We start from the raw sequence: 23,083 nt of genomic DNA, 5'->3' as shown, positions 1-23,083 counted from the left end.
GTTTCAGACAGAAAACAAGCTGGCTTCTAAACAAAGCCATTTTCCTTTTGGGGGTAAATTAGAAGTTCAAAACTATCACGTCAGAAACAGGGGCAACAGCAGACTGCATTGTACCTTGGTGACGTCACTACACAGTCGTTCACCTTGTCTTTAGAGACACGCCCCTGGAGAGTAAGGCCCAGCGAGCTCACACTCGCTGAGGAAGTCTGTCTGCAGCCCAGACCGGCAGGGAGGTGGGCCCGGGACACTGGGAGGCCCGGGCGCACGACCCGCCGCGTAACAGCACCCATACCTTGCTCCCCGTGAGCTGCGCCAGGTGAGGTTTCAGCTCCTCCCCGATCACGGAGTAGATCGCCACCAAGCAGAACACGCTGGCCTTGCGCACGCTGCTTTCCGTGTTGTCGTAGCCCTGCAGCCAGAGGGACAGAGAGGAAGCGCGATCAAAGTGCTGCCCGGCTGACGGCATCACACCAATGCTCCCACGCTCGCACACTCCAACCTCGGCCTTGCTGGGAGCCGTCTGAGTGCCCCGGGCTCTGCCGATGAACCCCGAGAGCTCTGGCCCCAAAGAGGCCACATGCAATAGTGTCAAGAGTGAGCTGGTTTCGGGGTGGCAGGCAGGAGGCTGGTGAGCTGGTCTGTTCCACAGAGAACGATGCTGTATTGTGAGCTGCCAGAAAACGCTGGCAGCACCAGTCAAGACATGTGAGAGAAGAGACTGAGAAAAGGAAATTAAGGGGGAGAGTGCCTTCTTCTCACCATGGTAAAGCAAACCTCACATGTACAAATCCCTTTAAAGAAATGAGAACTATGTCGCTCACTGTGGATAAAACTCCCCACTGTCCATGGATCGTCCTGGAGTGGGGCAGACCTCCACAACCCTCTCCAGCTGGCCCACAGCCTAGCTCCTCCCTCCCCAAACCCAGATGGGACTGTCCACTGCTCTCCAAGCAGCCTCTGGGACCTTTCAGACTTTCTGCCTGTCCCTCTGCCGGGGATGATCCAGCCCTCAGCTGTGTGTGTTTGCAAGCTGAGCCCCGTGCTCAGCAAACAGCACCGTTTATTAAGTGTAAACCAATGTCTGTCCATCCTTCTCCACTGAAATTTCTCTCTAGGGCCCAAGTCTAAACCACCTCTTCTCTGAGCCCTTCAACCTAGAGATCAGCCTCCACCCAGATCTCAGAACCACCCACATCCACCCCAGTAACTCAGCACACAGCACCGGCCCTGACCTGCAGCTGTTGGTACAGGAGTACCAAGCCCCAGAGAGGGCCATCAACTCCTTGAAGCAGGGTCCCAGCAGAAGGCACCTTGCCTTCCAGAGTCTATTTAACTCAATGCCTCACGCTTCTAAGGGTTTCAATTACTATTTGTTGGCCAGATTAGGACAAGGACCACTGTTTGATATTGGGTTCCACAGCTCACCCTGCCCAGGGCTGGGCCCATCAGCCATGCAGTAAGGAATGAACAACAAAGAAAGATCAAAATATGTTCACGGTAAACAGAAAGTTCATTCTGTGGGCCCCAGGTCTGGGCTGCCTGGAGGAACTTCCTCTGTGTTCAGGGACGGTGGGCCAGGAGAGACCACGCCCATCCCGTGCGCTGAGCGGCCAGGCCGCCACGAGGAGCTCACCTGCAGCAGGCCTGGGATGATGTCTGCGAGGAGCTGCAGCAAGGACTCCTTGGCGATCCTCTCGACGACTTTGGTCTGCATCTTGATGGCAGCCAGGTTGATGGGGTAGTCGGCTGTCTGGACGATGGGGCACAGCACTTTGATGCACTGCTCTGGGTGGATGGAACTGGCCAGCGTGGATGCGGCCTCCTCGGCAGCCCTCACCACCTGAAACATGCCCCCAGGTGAGTGGGCTCCACACCACAACACACACTTCAAAGGCCAAGCGACAGGCACACGGCGCTTAGTGCTGGAAATCCCCCGCCACCACTGCCAACCTTGGCCACGCTTTCAGGCCAATAGAGTCAGCCAGAGGAGCAGGGGTAGAGAAGTAACCTCACTCTAAAAGAGTCACATTCTGCGCTCCAGCTCATAAGATCCTTAGAAACTTTATAGCCATGGTTAATTTCTTCCTACTATCCTTCCCCAACCTGTGTGCATTCGCGTGTTCACCCATTCCTGGGTGGCAGTGGCTGAGCTGAGCACAGGCCTCAGAGGCTGGTGCTGGGCAAGATGGGTGGTCCGCGCAGAGGGGCTGCACGAGGATGTAAAGGTTCAGGAGGCAGCAGGAGAGGCCACAGAAGCAGGCAGGGTCCCCAGGGTGGGGTCTGCTACCTTCCAGTTGGCCAGGAGCAGATGGAAGGAAGTGGGGCAAGCCGGAGCCCTGCCAGCCACTTTAGGCCCAGGCTGCTCCCTTCCCTTTTTCTAACTGCTGCTCACCTATGCTCGTCACTTGGCCGGCAGGATGCACTCACCTCACCAGAACCCCCAGGAAGCCCCCGGTGCACCGTGACCACTGCACTTACATGCTTTGATGACACGGTCTCCCCCACGAGACTAAGGGCTCCTTGGAGGTCAGTTCCCACCTCAGCCACCTTCTGTCCCCCACACCCAATAGTGTCCATTATGCACAGAGAGCTCAATAAATGCTGGTCCAACTCATTTTCCCACAGCACGCATGTGTGTTCATGACTGGTAGGCAGCTCCAGGGCGTGCCTTGCTGATCTGCATTTACATGTTCCAACAGAGGAGCTGGCTCAGAAAAGGAGGAGGAAGTCAAGACATCTCCAGAGAACCAAGTTGGGCTCTGGGGAAATCAACTGTACAAGGCCCAGAAGGTCCATTCTGGGTGACACAATGAAAGGGCAACAGATCTGTCCTTTGGAAAAGAGACTTGAGTTCAGGTTAGTTTTCGCCAGTGATCGGTTTGTTTGGAGAACAACAGCATACCGTTAGAAGGGCCCCATCATGCAGCAATCACTAGATGAAGTGCTCTTCTTCTTCTTCAGCTCATGTGTGTCCTGAGGACTGTGGTCCGTCCACGGCATACGTGGGAAAGCCAAGTGTTTGGCCTGTGACACACGGTTAGGCAGATGGTGGAAGAGGGGTCCATCCCTTCTCTAATTTGGCCCTGCAGTGGGACACCAATGCCCTTCAACTGTAAGAAATCAGCGTATAGGTGTCACAGGACGCTGGTCAGAAAACTGAGTAATACTAACTGGTGAAATCTGAGGTCTTAGTTTCTAAACATGGGGGGAGAAAAAAATGCAAGGGTCAGAAAATACTGGGTGATTTCACTGACCGTATCCCAAACTGGAAAACACTGATGTAGAGCAACGTGAGAGACCACCAAGACGGGGAGAGGGCCGGTGGGCAGGAGGACCAGGACCGGGGGAGGGGCCGGGAAGAGGTCTGGCGGCCGCACCTGAGTCTCGCCAGGAGTAAAGCGGAAACCTCCCGGCGCCCCTCAGGGCTGCAAAGGGCACCGACCGGACAGGGAGATAAATGGCCAGGTTTCCGGTGAGGCTCGCTCGCGAGGGTTTCCTCCTCCCCACCAGCCTCTCCAGGCTTCACTCTCATCCAGGTCACGGGCGTTAACCTGCAGGGAGCTGCTGGGGAACAGACCAGCTTGGGTATGTGGAGCTGAAACCTGAGCCCAAGGAGAACTTTCTCTGATAAAACTCAGAAATTCTTGAAGTTGCTTGTAGGAAGCATTTAATCAAACATAGGTTTTCTGAAAATGCCCTAAAGAGAAAATGCCAGAAGCTGCACTTCAAGGAGGTCTATCTGAGGCCCCCTTTCATGGAGGCTGCAGCGAGTTTCCCAAGGCAGACGCTGTTTTTGGCACAGGGGATTGCTGCTCTTGACTTCCCTCTGCATGCCAGGCTCCCGGCTGCTGGCCGGCTGCCTGGCGCAGGGTGAACTTTAAGTTTCACCCCTGTGTTCTATGTAACATAAGAAGCAAAGATTATAAATGTAAGCAAGCAGAGAGCAAAGTAAACACAGGCGACAGAGAGGAGGAGGAGAGTGCTCTTTGGCAGACACAGGGGCCAGAGGGGCAAACAGGAGTTCTCAGAGATGGTGAAGACGATGAGAGAGAGCGGGGTCAGGCCGACTTCTGGGTCATTACCAACCCCAAGTGACCAAAACGGTTCCAATTCTGCTGATTTTTCTGTAGTCTGGTAGAAACACAGGAATTCTTCTTTTTCCAAGTCAGTGAATTAATAGTGTCTAGCTCGGAAAAGCATAATTTCCTTATCTAACTTTTTGAAAAATGAGATCATTACTCGGAATATTGATGAATGTTTGTTTAAAGATAAGGTTTCTTTGAGAGCACAGAACTGTCATAATTTGAAGTGCAAGCTTTAGGTTCACAAAGACTGACTGCTCTGTCACAGGCACTGCAGTGTAGCTGGCTGGCTCCCATGAACAAGCACGCAAGCGTTCAGAGATGACCCAGTTAGCGGTAGTAGTTTGGTCACCAAGCCGTATCCGACTCTTGCGACCCCCGTGGACAGAGGAGCCTGCCAGGGCTTCTCCAGGCAGGAATACTGGAGTGCGTTTCCATTTCCTTCTTCAAGGTACACCTAGTTCAGCCCCAGGCATTTAAAAGCTAAGGGAGACCATGGCGCCACCTTCTGGGGAAAGCCGGGAAGACCTCACAAAACAGGCAGGATGATGGGGTTGTGTGCCCAGCACAGTGGGGAGGCCGTCTCTCTGGTGAGATGGTCACCACCAGGGACCTGAACCCAGCATGCAAGTCCCCGTCTGTCAGACCTGGCCCAAGAGGGAGGGCGGGTAGGAAAAAGCTTCAGGGTCCAAGCTCAGGGACCTAGCTCTGTTGCCAATGAGGTGAACCTGAGGGATGCTTCTTGTACTGTCTGCGCCTGCTTCCCTCCTAAGTAAAAAGAAGAGGGGGGGGAGCTGAATCTAGTATGCCGACATCAGTTTGGACGGCAACACTTTATCTCCCTACCCTACCTAGACAGTACTTTCTCTTGAAAATGCACATGCCCGATTTCAAAAGGCAGAGTCTACATCAAACAGTCTCTAACCACACAGCCATCACTCTCCCCTCCAGGGGCAGATTGAGCGCAACACCGGCTCAAGCGTGGTAAGGCTCTGAGGCGGAGACTCACTCTGTCCCACCTCAAGGGGTGGGATCACAGCCAACGGGGAACAGCGCTGTGGAGTCAGAGGGGCTGGACGCCCGGGAGGTGGCCGTGTCTGCCGCCTGGAGGATGCCAGGAGCGCTGGGCTGGCTGGTCCCTGGAGGAGTCAAGGAGGCAGAAGACGGGCAGCACAGAGAAGGCTCCTCTGCATCTCCCAAAGCCCGTCAACTCCCGGTATTTCCTGGCCTCAAATGCAGGAGTGTGATGGCCACTCCATTGTGGACACCGAGTCAATCAAAATGGAAGCCCAGTTGGGAGCCCAATACACACAGCCCACAGTTAATTCACCCAAATTTCAATAGCCTTCTGACATGTATTTCAAGAAATGCAGTGATTTCTGGTTTACATAAAACAGGAAAACCCCAACCACAATTCTACTCAGAACCGGTCTACCTACTTCAGTGGAAGAGGATTAAAAGGACCGAGTCTGCAGTTTTCAACAACGTTAGCCTCCTCACTCCCTTGACATGAACGTCAGCCCTACGAGGGGCAGGCGTCCCACAGCCCCAGTTCACCTCGAGTGCCGGCACTTCCGACGCTCAGGAGGCTGAGACCCATCCCCAGCTACTCAGCAAACCAACTGGTCAACGCAGGATAAGGACTAGTCTCCAGACCCCAAAGCTCTGATGTTAAACAGATCTTTCATCACCATCCCTCAACCTTCATTTGCCCTACACCAAACCACTTGACTGCTTTCTCCAGACAAGTTCTCTCTCTCGTTAAGACACCCTTTCTGAGGCTATGGAAGTAAAGGGCAGGTGTCACATCTGGCTCCCAGGAGGTAGATCACCAGAGAGGAGGGGCCGTGTCTCCTTGCCCTGAGTAACTGTGAGGCAGCGGCTGCCGTCTTTCAGGGCTGGACATTGTGCCTGGCACATTGCGGCCACGCCTGGGGCCATGATGGTGCAGCAGACCCGGCCCAGACACGTCCCCCCGGCCCACGGCCTGCATTAGGCCCGGTGCCTGACTCGTGTCGTCGTCAGCGCCCTCCCAGAGCGCCCCTCCCAGTGCACACCAAACTCCCAGAGCGCATCCCTTTGGACCCCTGTGGAATCCTCTGCTCTAACCTGAACTAAATCGTAAGTTCCCTGAGGTCTAAAACAGCCCCCAACCCCCCTCCCCTGTGCCTCCAATCATAGAACATTTACCAGAGTTTGTGCTATGACTGTCAAACTGGCGCAGCAACTCTGACCCTTTAAAGGACTATACAGGTTTCTGGTTTTGTCTTTTTGTTACAAGGCTAAAAGTTACAAAGGAAATAGGGCTTCTGGCCACATGCCAAGATTGGGCCCAAAGAAAACTGGAGATTTGGAATCTAGGAAGGTTTAGGCTTGTTATTCAATAGCAGCCTCTATTATCTTGAGACCAGATGACACGCAGATAACCGTGCGGCCCCCTCCCTGGGCTAACAGATTAGGAAAACCAAGGTCCAGAGAGGTGAAGTAATCTCTCCACACTCACACAATGCACTGTTCGCCAGAACCCGCTGACACGTGGCCGCTACCCCAAGAAGCTTCTAAGGGCCATTCCAGAGCCAAGGATTTGGTGAAGCCTTGGCTAGAATGATTTTGACTGGGATTTGAAGCAGAATATCAGCTCATCACTAAAGCGCTTTCTCTCTGACACACCACTGCTTTGCACAGGCCATGCTATTTGCCAAGAGGTCCTGAAAAGTTCCATTTTAAAAATATGGTCTGGTTTAGCTTTTTTAATTCTCTGCAATCTTAAAACATTAAATTAACGAGAAATGATTTCAAAATAAAACCCCAGGGAGACATAACAGTGGTTGTTTTATATTTATTTAAGAATCAAACTTCCCCAAACAAGCCAAACCACCTGAGGCTGGATTCTGATGCCTTAAGCACCAGGACTTCTGTGGGGCAAACAAGGTCTGCTGACCCCACAGAGTGACACAGAATGAAGCTGATATTTTTCTCTTTTAACAGGCAAATGTAATTGAATATTCACTACGTGCCCGAGGTCAGTGAAAGCAAAGCCTAATGGTCAGAGTATACTGTGTTGGCCAATGTTATGGCCCAATAGAATATCTTCAAAGAAATAGAGTTGATGCTTCTCTAAAGTTCAAACAGAACTCTGACGGAGGACCCCAACACTCTGGCTACCACATGTGAGCCACGGAGCCTGGGGGCAACAGCTATTCTTACATTAAATGTGTATAAAGTGATTAACAACTAGCACACCAGCTGTCTGTCTCTGAGACGATACAGACGTCTAAAGACAGCCTTAGAAAGCAAAGTTTGTACCACGTCTGACAGTGTTAAGACACGAGCCTTCACGTCCCGTATCTGATTCTGCGGCGTGTTCGGCAGCCACACTACACAGTGGGGGTCAGGCAGACAGCACGGCTGGAGGCCGGATGCTGCACGGAAAACTCGGCTTTCCATCGCTATATTCGTGCTCCCACCGACCCCAGAACCGCATTCATAGTATCAATGCTCATATCAGATCTAAATCCTCTCTTAATCATTGATGGACAGATTCAGTACCAGCCCTAAGAGACGGACTACAAGTTCTAAGATAAGAAGCACTGAAGTTAATGGAGTTTTTTTTGAAAAACAGAAAGTGGGCATAGGATCTTAAAAGGTCGCCATCAAGGCCTTTGCCCGTTAAGGTGTTTGCTAAAAAGCGAACACCACTGCAAACCACAGTAACTTCATTAATGAGCTATTGAAATGCAACAGCAAATTTCCTAAAAAGATAAAAACACAGAGTTAGATAATTTAAGAAATCTATGTATTCAGATAGGGAATATGAAAACATACTTAACCTAACAAACACCAACGTTTTAAACAAAAACTCTAAATTGGTCCCCAAATCCTCTATCGTGCTTATTGTAAAATGTCTATGTTAGCTTAGGATGGATCAGGATGAGACAGATTTAGCGCCTGGCATGTTTCAGTGTGATAGTGTTTTGCACACATAGCTCCTCCTGCTAAAGACCCTCAGAACACCGCCCTCAGCTTATCGGGAAAAAACAAGACAATTTAGCAGCCTTGCTTCAAGCATCTTCCCTAAAGGCTTTATGACATGTTTCAACCTACTAGAAACCGTATTTCAAGAAGTCCTTCATTGCTATAGCCCCACACTAGATCTAGTACGCATCATGCCAGGGCCCTGCCACAGCAGCTCCTCGTCAACCCACCAGTCCATCTCCTTCATCTCCTGTGAACACAAAATGAGCCTCTTATGGAGGAGGTTCCAGGAGCTACGGCCCAGGATGAGCACACTTTGGAAGCGCCAATTGGACAGGAAGAGACTTGGGCTCTGTCTGACTAGTAACTGGGTCTAGAAACACCTTGGATCCTTTCCAATAAATATGAGAATGATGTTTGAATAAACGTTTGAGTGTACTGGTGAGAAAATACAATAACTAGAGAAATACTGTGTGTGATGTTAATTTCATATGCCAACAGAAACACACAGGTGCCCAAGTTAGGAGTTTCTGGCAAAGTGACAGCGTGGAGTTTCATAAGGGAAGGACACGGGCAGCAAGTCAAGGTGAGTCTGCAGGTATGCAAAGCAGGGAGGCCTGCCAGCAACGGCACTCCTCTCAGGACACAGTGTTTCCTCTACCTGCCTTATCGGGGAATCAGCGACAGCTGCGTGGAGACCCTGGGTCACAAGAATTCCACACAACCGAGTGCTGCTAAATTTGCTTCAGGCAGCAGGTATTTTCTGCTTGTGTCCCTCAGGCAACCTAAAGGACTTCACAGCTGAGAACCTTCTCTCTTCCACCTTTTGTTTTGCAGGAGAAAATAACGAGAACCCCTCATGTAACCAACAATACATGCCTGTCAGGGTCCACTGTCCAGGTTCTGAAGGTTAACATCAGGACAGCCACTGTGAAGACAGACATCTCCCAAGGGGACGGCCAGTGGCTGTCACACTGGGCTTCATCTTAATGCCACATTCTCAGTTATGTCCTCCCCTCTGAAAACAACTGATATCATATGCATGTAAGAGATCACCCATTTTATTTTTTTTTTGATCATGTATTCTCATTAAGGAGAGGCCATTATGGTTTACAAGAAAAGTCAGCATGGGCCTGTTTGCCCCTTAAAAGACACAAGACCTAGCTTGTATCTTGGTTCTGCCAAAAGCTGCCAGCGTGCGTCATCTGACAGAGGATGGGAACTCCTGGACCCTCTTCCTCACCTGGGAGCAATTCTGTTGATCACTGTCAGCTTCTCTGGTCCTTGACAATTATGCTGACTGCCATCAGCTAATCTGATCTTTACACTGTTTCAAAAGAGTTATTCTAAGTGCAAAGTGTTTTGTTCAAATGTGTGTGATGATGATCACCAACAGGCCACTGAGCCAGACTTCAGAAGTGTACGCAGTGGTTTGCACACACACCTGTCGCTCACACCCCTGTGCTTTGCTAGGACTGCTGGGTGGAGAGGTGCCTGGACAGAGCCGCAGCCTCAGCCTCGCTGAGCTTGCAGGAATCCGAGGAGGCCAGACCGTCTCTGTTCAGCAGCAGTCACATAACTGCTGAACAGAAAAAACGCCACGATTTAGGCTCTGATTCTTGCTGTGAATATAAGAACTGTTCTAATCACAATTCCTTTAATCCATGACTGTGCTCACGAGAGTCACAGAGGAGCCAAGACTGAACTGACCACGTGATTATGCCTCACGTAGGAGTCAAACCCGCTGTGTCACATCAAGTTTCCCAAAGCTTTAAATAAACGGTTGCTGTCCACAGAGAACTTCACTGGAAGAGTGGCACTGAAATCATTTCCATTTAGGACAGCTCCACTCACCTCCCTGCTCTCTGGCGGCCTCTCGATACCCCAAGGACTGGGAGTAACAGGTACTGGGACAGTTCAACAAGTGACTGGACAAGGCATGGACTGTCCACCAGCTACACACAAGTCCAAGCCCAGAAACGCGTGCTCTGGGACAGGCCCGAGGAGCGGGAGCCCCAGCAGAGTGAGCTTCTCACGACCAGGAGCTGGTGGAGCAGGCGGCGCTGCCACCAGGCCCCAGAGCCCACAGAGAGGAGGAGCATCCTGCCGGGGGGGGGTGGACCGCCGCACGTGCCCGTCTCACCTAACGCCCCTGCGGACAGCATGTGACGACAGCCACCGAGGGCAGCAGGGCTCCGAGGGCGAGAGGCCGGCCGCGCGTCCACCCCTGGTCCTGACTGCGGGGGGAGGCCGGCCTGCTGGACAGCAGCGAGGGCCCGGCCGTGGGCACCTGCGGGGGCCCGGGCTCTGCGCCGCTGCTCGGACACCAGGGCGGGCGTGGGGGTGCGTGTGCTCCCGGACCCGGCTCACCTCCTTGTGGGAGTCTTTGTGGGCCTCCAGGGTCTTCATGATCGTCAGCTCCGCGTAGTTTTTAAACCTCGCTGGCTGGTTTCTCAGGATTTCCCGCAACACTCTGAGAGCCAGTGCTCGGATGGAATGCTGGGGCAAGAGGAAAGAAAACATGAGCGAACGGCTCCGGCGCCTCCCCGCGCACGGTCAGCAGGGCCCGACACCAGGTCCCAGGCCTGGACCTGCAGGCACCGGGATACGAATGCCAGGCTGAGTGGACACCAGCTCCCCAGACAGCCAGCTCCATGAAGGTAGGCGCTGTGCCCACGGGCACACCCTGGGAGCCGGTGCCTATGAGGGGCCCCAGATGGCTTCCCGAATGAGCCAAGCTAGGCCCGCATGAGGGTGATTAAGTTCATATCAACCTCCCGGGGGACTTCAGGTTTTCTGAGGGTTAGGTACACATCTGTAAAACACACAAAAGAACAGATGAGGAGGACCCACACATCTCATCAACCCGCCCTGGCAGACAGTGGCTTTCCTACCAGGACGGCGGAGATCTGCTGGTACTCCTGACCTTCGAGGTGAGCAGGTCACGGGGGAGGGGAGCCTGTGCAGAGCTGCTTAAAGCGCGAGTCATGCGTCTGGAGGAAAGCCATTCCAAACAGACGCCTAATCTCAACAAAAGAGGATGGAGTTTACACCAAATAGAGCCAAACGGTACATCCTGATTCTCTGTCACTCACCTGCAGAGCCCACACGCTCACACACCGTCCTCTGCACTTTCCGTGACATCGCTGCTGTCCTGACAGAGCCCAACCAGTACAAGGACTCCAGGAGCCAATATGTACTTTGTTTTAAGAAAAACGAAGACAGATCTTTCATCACTGTCCTTCCACCTTTATTCGTCCTACGCCAAACCACTCAATCTAAGCAGCAGAGAGAGAGCCAGTGGGGTCACCATGACGTTCACCAGCCTCTGCTCACCTGTCTTCCCTTAAAGTCACCATCAGTGTGACCCTGGCGTGACCTCAACCCTCGGCCGTGGCCTTGAAACCTGCCTGGTCCTGTCCTTGAGTCGCTCCCCACGCTGATCTGCACTTGTGTTTCTGCTGGCCTACCAAAGCCCAGAGCACAGAGATGGATTCTTACTTCTAGAGGTGAATTCAGGGAAGTCTCAACACGCCTTCCTGCTGCCACCCGACAGCAGCCACACGGCGAGGAGGGGAGCGGCCTCTGATCAGGGCGCTCACCCCGGGAAGGGTCAGCTAAGGGGTGCCACGTGCAGAGAATGAACCAGGCCAGGTGCAAAAGCCCAGCTTGTCATGTTCAAACGTCACAGTGTGGAGAAGGCTTTCTATTTTAATAACAATGGAGGATGACAGAAAACAGTTATAATCTCTGCTTTTCGAATCTGTTGCTGAAACCACTAACACATGCAATGGCGAAACAAGAGGGAGCCCCAGGGAAGGCCACATTTAGTGGGTCTTCCAAAAGCAAAAGTCTCATTTCTCAACTGCACAGGAAACATAAAGAAAACTCCTAAGAAGAAAAGCCCATTATTAAAAAAACTTCACACTCTACATTAACAAAGTCCTAAGACATTTTGTGAAAGTGACCTGAAGCAGGATCAAGTTTCCCTCAACGACTACAGAGCCTATTACAGAAAATCCCACACTGAAGCCAGGATGGGGCTTGTCTCCAGTCAGAACAGCACCTCACTAACCTAGGCTCAGAAAACCTGAGAACTGTCTGGGTGTCACCAGGAAGCACAGCACAGAGGGGAGGGCAGCCGGGGCCCGGGGATGGAGGGCGGCAGAGAGAGGAGGGCAGCCGGGGCCCGGGGATGGAGGGCGGCAGAGAGAGGAGGGCAGCCGGGGCCCGGGGATGGAGGGCGGCACAGAGAGGGGGGCAGCCGGGGCCCGGGGATGGAGGGCGGCACAGAGAGGGGGGCAGCCGGGGCCCGGGGATGGAGGGCGGCACAGAGAGGGGGGCAGCCGGGGCCCCAGGGCACCGGGACAGACGGGAAGGTGCGCAGCTCACATCCTTGTCCCCGAGGGTCTCGAGCAGCAGCAGCAGGATGGTCTTGAAGTGCTCCTCCCAGACGCCCAGGCTGTCCTCGCGCGTGATCTTGAGCAGCTCCAGCAGCGCGCCCTTCCGCTCCTCCACGCGCTCGTTGTGGTTGGACAGCTCCTTCAGGAGGTCTGCCACCAGGTCCGAGTGGTCAATGGGCACTTGGGGGACACAAGACAGATGCTCAGCCCTGTTGACAGGACCCCGTCCTGCTCCCCAGCCTCCGGGAGGTCCCCACGGGCCCGCCACACCCTGCACTTGACACTGGCCTCACTCCACACCCTCAGCAGCTACCCTCACCAGCTCAGTGCTGAAAACAGATGTGAAAAGGGGCAGAGCCTGCACTCGGCCTGGCTTTTTCACCCCCCTACTTCAGACAAACAAGAACCCCAAAGCCCCTTCCGGGGCATCCTCCCAGCTCCACTCCCAGCACCCAGCCTCAGCAGGCCCCTCAGGGACACCCTCACTGCTCTCAGACCCCGAGTGTGCGGTTTCCTCCACCGCCACACCTGGGCCGTCAACGGTCATCCCCTGCTCCAGAGTCCACAGCGCAAACACACGTGGGTCACAGCGTCCGGGCAACCCATGGACTACCTACTCACAGACCGAAAGGTCTGCCGACATCACGCAGTGGAACGCCTGTGGGGACTTGACCACGGTCTCTACAGCAGAGGAGCATATCCTCTCTCTTTACATGTTCTTTTAAGAGATCTCAATACTCTTAAATACTCACTTTAAATAGAATGGATGAAACACAAAGACAAATCATTAGGAACCTAAATTTGCACTCCTCTTAAGCTTCTAACCTTCTAAGACTGAAGAGCAAACACTAAGGAAGCTGACGTCTTAAAGAGCCCTCTCGTGCCTCCCCTGCTAGCCCACCTTGTCCTTTAAGCCTTTTAGCATACAGTTGGTAGATAAACTATAGCTGACATCCTTGCCTCGTCTGTCTTAAATAAGACCGACAACTGGGTGAGTTAAACACTGTATCGATCCTATGAATAAAGAAGGGAAACCGGCCCAGGACTCCCAGAAAGTGCAAACCCAAATAAGGCCTCCACTGCTAGCCTCCCACCCAGCAGATGGCTGGGTAGACTGGGCTGCTCCCACCAGCAAGCAGCAGTCCACAAGCAGGCGGCCACGCTCGCCCGTCCCCGAAGCTGCCTGTGCTTTCGGACAGGGCTCCCGTCACTGCTCGGCACACGGACAGCGTGGCTCTCTTCCTTTCCTGCACTCCTCCCCGCCAACTCAGCCTCCACTGGTGACACAGCCCTCTCCTCCACACCTGCCACCACCCTGAGTCTGCTTCCCCTGAAGGGAAAGGGGAAAGGCCCTAAGCTCTGGGACCAGGGGCTGCGTCTCATTTCTGAGTCCCTGGCAAGCCACACCCTCCTTGACACACAGTAGGCCTCTGCCGAATGCTAACTGCTTAGAATTCTGATTTAAGGTTCTAACTGAAGTCTTCATTCAAAATTGAAAAACAACATAAAATAAGAGGCTTGGAAACAAAGTATACATATATAAAAATTTTAAAAGCTAATTAAAATTAACTGAAACATATGAACATGACAGTGAGGTGAAAAAAGGAAAAATTAGGTTCCAAGTAAAATGACTATCCTACCAACACACACTCACTCAAAATTACTCAATAACGGACACTGGTCTTAACATAAGAGTCAGAAAGATACCCAGAGCAGTTCTGTTCTGTATCAGTTATGTTCTACTTGGGGCAAGGAACTCGACCTTTCTGGAGCTCAGTTTCCTACTTGGCACAACAGGAAGGACCCCTCCATCTCAGCAGCCAGCACACAGCCTGCAGGTGCCCAGGGCACATTAGATCCCTTCCCCAACCGCAGGACCAGTACCGTGAGAGACCAGCAGGAGTTCTCCTTGCGGGGCACCGGGACGCCTGGCCACAGCCCAGGATAGGGACACGCCCCCCAGAAGTCAAACGGTCGGTCTCCCCGTTGCCTAGCCCGCGCTCATCACCACCAGCTGGAGGCCTGACTCTTCACAAAGCCTTCCCCACAGGCCCTCCGCGTGCCCCCTGCTCCCGGGCACACGACGGGACCTCAGACGAGCAGAGCGAGGCAGGCCTCTGCCCCATCCCACACGCCCTGAGCGCCCGGAGCTGCCCCGCTGGGGCACGGAGCCGGGCCAGACTCACCATCTCGCAGCTGCTCCATGTCGTCGTCAAACACGGCCTCCTTCAGGGCGGTCTTGTCATAGGCGCTGATGGTGTCCGAGTAGGGGTAGGGGCTGTAGTCCCGCGCCCGCGGCCCCGGGAAGGCGCGAGGGGGCTGCGTGTTGAGGAGGGAGGTCTTGTTGTCCAGAGCCGTCCGGCCTCCTTCCACCACCTCACTGCCGCCCCGGCCCTCCGTGGCAGGGGAGGCGATGCCACCATCACGGGACACCTGGGGCACAGCACACTGTCAGTTCCTCCGTCCTTAAATCTTCAGGAGTATTAGCAGAGCCAGAGATTTCTCACTTGAAATCTGGCTGCTGATACAAGTACAGTTGTCAGTGTTTCCATTTGTAAATATCTAACTCCTACGTGACCTCAAAAGGGACAGAACATACTTACGTTCTCATCTAACCATTCCTTAGTTCACACAGAATGTCTGTTTTACTTGGAACTAGATGACCAATTTGACAAATACTTTTGAGATTAGCGCCATGAACTTCTGAGGAGCCCCTGGAGAAGGCAAGCTGTATACCAGAACCCCCAGTTCTCAAGGGACCTCAGGTGCCAACACCCCAGCGGAACACTTGTACCACCAACAGGAAGGGTTCTCTCTCACTGACAGCCTGCCACACCACCATGGACGGACGCTCCCCTGATGACCCTCAGAGATCTACAGTGGCCCTGTTACCAAAGCGCAGGTCCACGCACCTGGTGTACAGTGAGGCCAAACGCCACCAAAATGTTAGGGTCTGGAGCAGAGGAAGGTTTACTGCAGGGCCAAGCAAGGAGACGGGTGGCTCCTGCCTTAAAAACCCCCAAGACTCCCCACAGCTTTCAGCAAACCTCTTTTCTAGGAAAGATGAGGGAGGGGGTGTGGTTAGTTATTGCAAACTTGTTGGGGTCAAATCCTTTGGTTTGAGATCAAGTCATGTAATGATGCTCCTGTAAATCTCCACCAAATGAATGTTATTGTTTTTTTTTTTAATTTAATATTTATTTATTTGGCTGTATCGGGTTCTAGTTGTGGCATGCCAGATCTTTAGTTGCAGCATTCTAGCTCTTAGTTCCCTGACCAGGGATAGAATCTGGGCCCCCCACATTGAGACAGCAGTCTCAGCCACTGGACCATCAGGGAAGTCTCTATTCTCTGTTCTGACAAGAAAGGGCGAGGTCCCAAGGCACAGCTTCCATCCCCCGAGGCCCAGGTCCTGCTAAGAGGAGGCAGAACTCGGCTGGCGGCTCCCTCAGGGCCAGGGCCTCAGACTCTGTCCAGCTGACATCACTGAGCGAGCCAGGCGCCCAGGATCCAACTGGGCCTCAAGCCCCTCAGGGCCCCCAGATGGTGGGGCCCAGGTTCTGCAGGCTGCGTCCTACACAGATACCCACTGCCACTAGGTCACAGAGGTGGGGATGGGGAGAGGTTCACGGCTGCCCCAAGCCAGTGGGTGGCCTTGAGGGGGGCTCTGGAGCCCTGTAGGACACAGTCCCCAGCATGCCCCCTGGTGCCCCCACTCCCTACCTCGCCTCTAGGCCGGGTGAGCTGGAGGGCCCCGGAGAGGGAAGGCCAGAATCACTCTCCACCTGCCCATCACCATCCCACTGACCGCTGGCCGAATGGGCCACTGAAGGTCACTGACTGACAGGTCCTTGCCCGGGGGAGGGGCCTACTGCAGCACTGACCAGTGGCTGAGCAGCCGCCAGGGGCCTCGCAGTGACTGCTGCCTGCTAACGGGGTGCAGGGAGCCAGGCATAGCAGATGGCCATGGGCTAAGGGCTGCGCACGACCCCACTCTTACTACAGTCCACCACCCGCGAGCCCCCCGCTGTATCGCCACAGTGGTGAGATCTCGACCTGCAGAGAACTCGGCCTCCCCCAGGCAGACGGCTGTCCCCTCATGTGCTTCTGACCCTCAGAGCTGGTCTTTACGCTGGTCAAAGAGCAGGTCTGTAATATGCTCTGTAAATGCTTTCCTAATTTATTCCGAGTTTTGTCTGAAACTATTAAACCTCTGGTCCCCTGGCCCCCGTGTCACGTTTCTGACCGCCTCCGTTCCCGGGGGTCCTCTCTTCTGAGTCCGCTGGCCTGTCTGGCACCCTGTACAGGTCAGCAGAGAAGGGTGGCTGACTGCCGCGGAGAGAGCAAGGCGGTCCCTCTCCTCAGGTCAGACGTGTGACCTCAGAACAGTGGAGTAAACGTTCCCAGGCAGCCAGACCGCACTGGTGATTCCTGGGGCAAAATTTTTATTTGTGTTTGTCGATAAGATACATCTCTCTCATTTTATGCCTATGCATTTATGGCTTTTTTAAAATTGTAGTTAAAAAAACACAAAACCTGTGTGTGTATATATGACATATATGTCAAATCATTTAAATCAGTTAATTCATTAAGTGTCTAGCTCAGTGACATTAAATACATTCACAACGGTGTGTAAGCATTACCACTATGTCATATTTTGGGCAAAACTTTTTCATCTTACCCAACCGAAACTCTGCACCCATTAAGCAATAGCTCCCTGGCCCTTCCAACCCCGTCGTCCCCGTTGTACTTTCTGTCTCTGTGAATCTGACTACTCTAGGGACCTCATGGAAGGGGGACCACACAGTACTTGTCTTTCTTTATCTGGCTTATTTCGCTTAGCATGATGTTTTCAAGGTCCATGCATGTTCTAACACACACATAGCATTACTTTCCTTTTTACGGCTGAACAGTACTCTACTGCATGTATATATTGCATTTTGCTTATCCATTTACTTGTTAATGGATACCTGGATGGCTTCCACCTTTGTGCTACTGTGACTAACATCACTCTGAACACTGGTGCACAAACATCTGTTCAAGGTCTTGCTTTCACTTCCTTTAGATATACACCTGGCAGAACCAGTGCTGGGATGTACTGGCTCTTACACACCCTGCCCAAAAGATTTTGTCCTAACAATTAAGATAAAAAAAGAATCTGTAAATATATGCATAGAAGACTGAACAGGAGTTTTCTCTTGGTATAAGATGTTTCGTAGATAATTTTTTTTTAAATTATTTTATTCTGGCTGTGCCAGATCTTAGTTGTGGCATGTGGGGTCTCGTTCCCCGACCAGGGACTGAGCCCCGGCCCCCTGCATTGGCAGCACAGAGTCTTAGCCACTGTTCCACCAGAGAAGTCCCAGATGATTTTTTTCTCTTTGTAACTCTCTTCTAAAAGTAAAACATACATTATTAATATAATGAAAAAATTATTTATAAAAGGGTTTTAAAAAGTTCAGACATTAAAAAAAGAAAGTGAAACTCCTAATACTAATCACGTTTAACAACAAAATCTAACTTTCTTAACTTGGTACATTATATCAATTTGATACCCTTCTGGCTGGAATGCCCTTCCTGAAAGTTCCCCTCAGAGCCCACGACGCCACACTCCCCTCCGCTCATCTTTGGTTCTTCTTGACTTCTTTCCTTCACAACGCCACACTCCCTGCCGCTCATCTCTGGTCCTTCTTGACTCCTTTCCTTCTGTCTTTCCCTTAGTACTGATGCTCCTTAGGATTTTGTCCTTGCTTCCACTTGGCTGATTTCACTTGTTTTTCTTTAGTTACCATCAGGCAACTAGTCAGTGTCTCTCTAACCTCCACCACCAGCCCAAACCACCAGCCTCAACGCCAGACTGGTGTGTCTGAAACCCTAACTCCTGTTGCGTCAACCTTTCATCAAGTTCCAAAGGGGTTCGCGTGTGCCTTTCCCCGGCCCCCGCTATCTCACTGAGTTGGGGCAGCGCCTCCTCAGCAGTCCTTGCCAGCCACTCTGGCTCTTCTCTTTCTGCTCATGCGCTACCCAACTCAACTTCCCCTGGAGTCACGCTCCATCTCAGGGTGTCAGCAGTCCTTCTACGATGTATGTGTGGCCACGCCGCTTCCCTGGTTAAAAGCCCTTCAGAGTCTTGAGTCAGCTCCAAAGCCAGCTCCTTCCCCCCAGGCCGGGGCATGCCCACCATGCCCACTGCCGCCACCCCTGGGGACATCCTCCTGAGTCCACCCCCATCCTTCTGCCTCCTCACAGACTTCTCTAGGACTATGACCTCTTCTTTGACCTGACAAGTACCTCGCAACCTTCCTGTTCAGAAGGTGACATCATCTCCTCTGCAAATGCATCCTGAGCACCCCGACTGGCCCTGATCGTTCCTCCCCCCAGGACAGCCTCCTCCACTCTGCCTGCCTCTACGGGAGACGGCAGTGCCTGGAGCGCCACGCTGGCGTCAGGCACAGGCTCACCGTTTTTATCACATCAGAGGAACACACACATGTCCGGGATAATGGGAGCCAACTGAGGAAATGGGCAGCTAACATTCCTCAGAGAGATAGCTGAGCGCTACTGCGATTTCACAAAGCTGCCCTGGGCCTCCTAAAATCATACTCCAACTGTGAGATAAAACCAAAGTCGGGGCTCAGTAAGCCCCGTGCTCAGTGTTCAGGATTGCCCCTGGGTGAACACAGAGGTCCCTACCACTCTGGGTGGTGACTACACACAGCCCTCCCTCTGTCAGCCTGCGGATACTCACAATATCGCAGTCCTTTCTGCCATCTCTTTTAATGGGCTCATTCAGATCCTCTTGACTTCGAAAACTAAACTTCTCAATGGCTTCTGTCACTCCACGCAAAGAACTATAGATTTCTTCAGAGTTCAGATTTTCTGTATCATAGTCCAGCATGCTAAAGATCAAAAACATTTTATTTCTTAAATTGAGGCACATGCATAAAATTGGGGTATGGGTAAAACTTACTTCTAGTAATTTACAGAATAAGATGTAATTATAGTTTCTTTAGGTGATTTGGAATGATAAGAAGACATCTTTTGTTAGAGCACCACCACCAGACAACTTAATTACACGTCTTCCTCGTCGGATCTGGCCCCAAACACACGACACTAGCGCCCAGGGAGAGCCAGTGCAGTGGGGAAACAGCCACCACGAGAAAGCAAGAACTCAGCGACAACCAGTGATGACGCACGAGGAAATGGATGTGGAAAATAACTTTCATACCTGGAAGATGGATAAAAGTAGTTTGGTTGTTACTGGTCTCAAATGTACAAATAAATGAAAAGAAAGCTAGTGTTACAGGCAAATTTTAAAGGAGGGAAGCACATGACTGTACAAGGCTGGATTTTGCTTACCAGTATCTGAAACCTGTAAAAATGAACCCCCAGAGTACAGAGTGACTCAAAGTCAGACCCACCACTGCACTCCTGACACCCTGCCATCTAACCCGGGGACCTGCTTGCACAACCAGACTCTTCTAGATGCAGACACCGGGAGTCTCACAGCAAAAGCAGGTCTTATAAAGATGAGTCACACTTCCAGATGAACATCTAAAAGCACTTCAAAAAGCAAGAAATATCTGTCCCTTACAGAAAAGTGACATCAGCTGTTGTCCATTGAGACATCTAGCACAGCAAAACACAGACTAAGGCAAACATCCTCCTGGCATAAAGCAGTGTACGACAGAGTGCTCTTCAGATGTCTGCAAAGCAGACTGAGACAGATGGGAGATCCTAAGAGCAAAACCATCACCTTCCCTCCCTGAGAATAACTGGGGGAACCAAGCTGAAAAACTGCTACTTAAACATCACTTGTCCCGAGAAAGTATTCAAGAAAAGATCAGATAAGTTGGTCTAATTTAATTAGCAGAAGTCTTGAGTTATAACTGAGAATTGCCAGAGACGTTAAAAGAATCCTTGAAAGTGAAAGTCGTTCAGTTGTGTTCAACTCTTTGCGACCCCATGGACTATGTCCATGGAATTCTCCAGGCCAGAATATTGGAGTGGGTAGCCTTTCCCTTCTCCAGGGTATCCTTCCCAACCCAGGTTTCCGGCATTACAGGTGGATTCTTTACCAGCTGAGCCACAAAGGAAGTCCAAAGAGGATCCTTGGCTGTATATAAGTAAACATTCAACAGCATTCATTATTAAGGACTAAAGAACAGCAATCTCTCTGTTCTTCAGAAGAGAAATAACTGAAACCAGTCATCCACTGGTGGGAACCAATCCTCCCCCAAGAGCAATACAGCCAGACTTGTACATTCTGTTAGGAAGAAAGTTTCCTGTAACTTAAACACCAATCATGTTACCAACCTTCCCCCTCAACACACACACTTTTTTGTTGTTCCTGTTGTCTAAGGTTTGGGCAGATGAACAATACTTGAAGGGTTCTCACTTGAATTAGCCAGACCTCTACTGGCTGGAAGTTGTAATGACCCAAGTGGTTTCCAAGACTGGATGGGTCCTGCGAGAGCACAAGATCTGAATTCACTCTGAGATGAATTTACTGTCTTTGCAACCTTCTGGCCCAGGGAGAACGTATCCTTCTTCTCTGATGAATGAAAGAAAACACTCTAACTGCACTTGGAGAGGTCACAAAAACACATGCCAACTCAAAGACTGGCTCTGGCATCAAACAAAAAGCAATGTGAACTTCAACATGTTTACAGTTAAGACTCCATGTACACACTGACAGGAGGTGGAATAAAAAACTTGAACAGAATTCAAGATTTCAACCCCTTCTAAGTTCATAAGGTTATCTAACGCAATGTCGCTTTAATGTGAAGGGAGTATGACTATAGCCCACAGGGCCTCTCTGACACCATCCACCCCTCCACAAACACCACAACACTAGCTTATGTGTGAGCAAAGGCATTTATACATCTGACCAGTACTCTGTTTTATAAATAAAGACTGAATATGACTTAAAACAAAAAAATATGTATATAAGATGTCAAAAGATGCCTTAAAATACTTTTAACAACAACAATCAAAAAGAATAACACAGCCCATGCAAAAGGAAAAAACATGGGAAGAATGCGGGGATGGACAGGAGGAAGTCTGGGGAATGTTCAGCTTTTAAGGGATGTCACAATATTATTCTCCATGTCGCTTCAGAAGATGTTGGCTTTCACGTAGTTCACCCCATTATTTTTAACTTGAACTTCCTTAAAAATAATTCATTTCAGACATATAACTTTAGCATGATAGTAGCCTCTTTTTTAAAATATGAAAATAAAGCGTTCTGCCAGTTAATGGTCCTCATTCTTACTTTCAATTAATAAACCAACTCAGACTTCCAATTTAGGAGAACCCGGGCACAGCCAAGTACAATCTGCGGTGACACTTCTTTTAGGCTCACTAGCTTGAGCTTTGAAGTATCTCCTTGGTATGAAGCGGAAACTGTGAGCTCCAGGTGAGAGACAGGATTATTTCCCTCTGAAGGGAAACAGATACGGCTGCTTGCCTTGCCATTTCATGTTCTGGCAATTGTGTTTTTTCAAGTCAATACCCACGAGCCCTTACTACGTGGGGAAGAAGGAACCCTCTGTGGATGCTGTCATCAGGGAATCGCAGGTGGTGTGACCCCTACAAGTGGTCCATGTACGGGGACAGCAAGAGGGCTGCAGCAGCTTTTCTCAGAAAACACTGGGGAGGTAACCCCCAGTCTGCCACCTGCCCCCACCTCCTGTCCTGTTTCAGCTTGGAGGTATAATCCCTTTGGTCAAAGGCCAGGTCTGAGTCATCCATAAACACCGTGATTAGACTCCAGAGAGATTTTCATAGGGTTCTTTAGATTAGGAAAAGTTGCTCAATCGGTCAGTGCTCACTGACCGAGGTCTGGCCAGGGCACTCGATACCCAGGCAGAGTAAAGTCTGGGACTCACCCTGCTGAGAAGGATGCAGAGCGTGGGTGGGGGGCGGGGTACATGAGATTGAATCGCCAGGAAAAGAGAAACTGGGACAGAAGTGTGCCTTCTGAGATATTCTTCTTTGTCATGAGTAGGAAAGACATACTCGGTATGGAATAAGGATAACTCTTTCTGTTCATGACATCAACAGGGTTTTGGCAAAGAGACAGATAGATTTCCTCTTTCTTGGTTTTACGTAACAGATAGGTCTTCTAAGGGTCAATGTCTCTGGTCCACTCTCACTCCCTCCAACATTAACAGAAGTTATAGCCATTTATGAAGCATTAGCTAAAGCACTGGGTACTTTTTGTGTACCCAAGCGGGAGGGTGGGCTTCACGGCTAGATGGGAAGATTGACTGCCTGGGGGTGAAGCGTGGAGCCCAGTAAGGCACACAGGTCAGTATACTGGGAGACAGTCAATAAACTGGTCTTATACTTCGAGGCATGACCAACCTTTAACAAACTGCAGTGACATGCTTTATTTGCACTGAGGATTGCTGCTGCCTCACTATCCACCTGCCTCTGCCCGCCCCTGGGCATCTACACGTCATCACAGGAGCATCTGCACACTTCAGGAGTTATTTTCAGAGCTGCGAGAGTTTCAAAAGGAAAATGCTATCAAAATATTTAGCTGACTTGTTTACTTGTTCACTACGCTGAGCATATAAAGGTAAGAAAATAAATCTTCTGTGCAATCTCCAAGGCATT

At 51.3% G+C, this 23,083-nt stretch overlaps 1 protein-coding gene across 5 annotated transcripts in view; it reads right to left on the bottom strand.

Moving 5' to 3' along the window:
- The window catches only part of CLASP1 (cytoplasmic linker associated protein 1), a 266,484-nt gene that overhangs the window by 13,445 nt on the left and 229,956 nt on the right, over positions 1-23,083 (bottom strand). For all 5 annotated transcript variants that reach the window (XM_065931368.1, XM_065931366.1, XM_065931370.1 and 2 more), the window contains 6 exons: positions 19,209-19,359; positions 14,647-14,893; positions 12,450-12,640; positions 10,428-10,556; positions 1,634-1,840; positions 293-409 (listed from right to left, as the gene is read on the bottom strand). In XM_065931368.1, coding sequence (XP_065787440.1) covers positions 293-409; positions 1,634-1,840; positions 10,428-10,556; positions 12,450-12,640; positions 14,647-14,893; positions 19,209-19,359 — 1,042 coding nt within the window. The remainder of the gene's footprint in view (positions 1-292; positions 410-1,633; positions 1,841-10,427; positions 10,557-12,449; positions 12,641-14,646; positions 14,894-19,208; positions 19,360-23,083) is intronic.

This window comes from Muntiacus reevesi, chromosome 3 (genome assembly GCF_963930625.1).
Source record: "Muntiacus reevesi chromosome 3, mMunRee1.1, whole genome shotgun sequence".
NCBI classification, from domain to species: domain Eukaryota; kingdom Metazoa; phylum Chordata; class Mammalia; order Artiodactyla; family Cervidae; genus Muntiacus; species Muntiacus reevesi.
The sequence above is the reverse complement of the archived record's forward strand: the minus strand, read 5'-3'. Positions and strand labels throughout refer to the sequence as shown.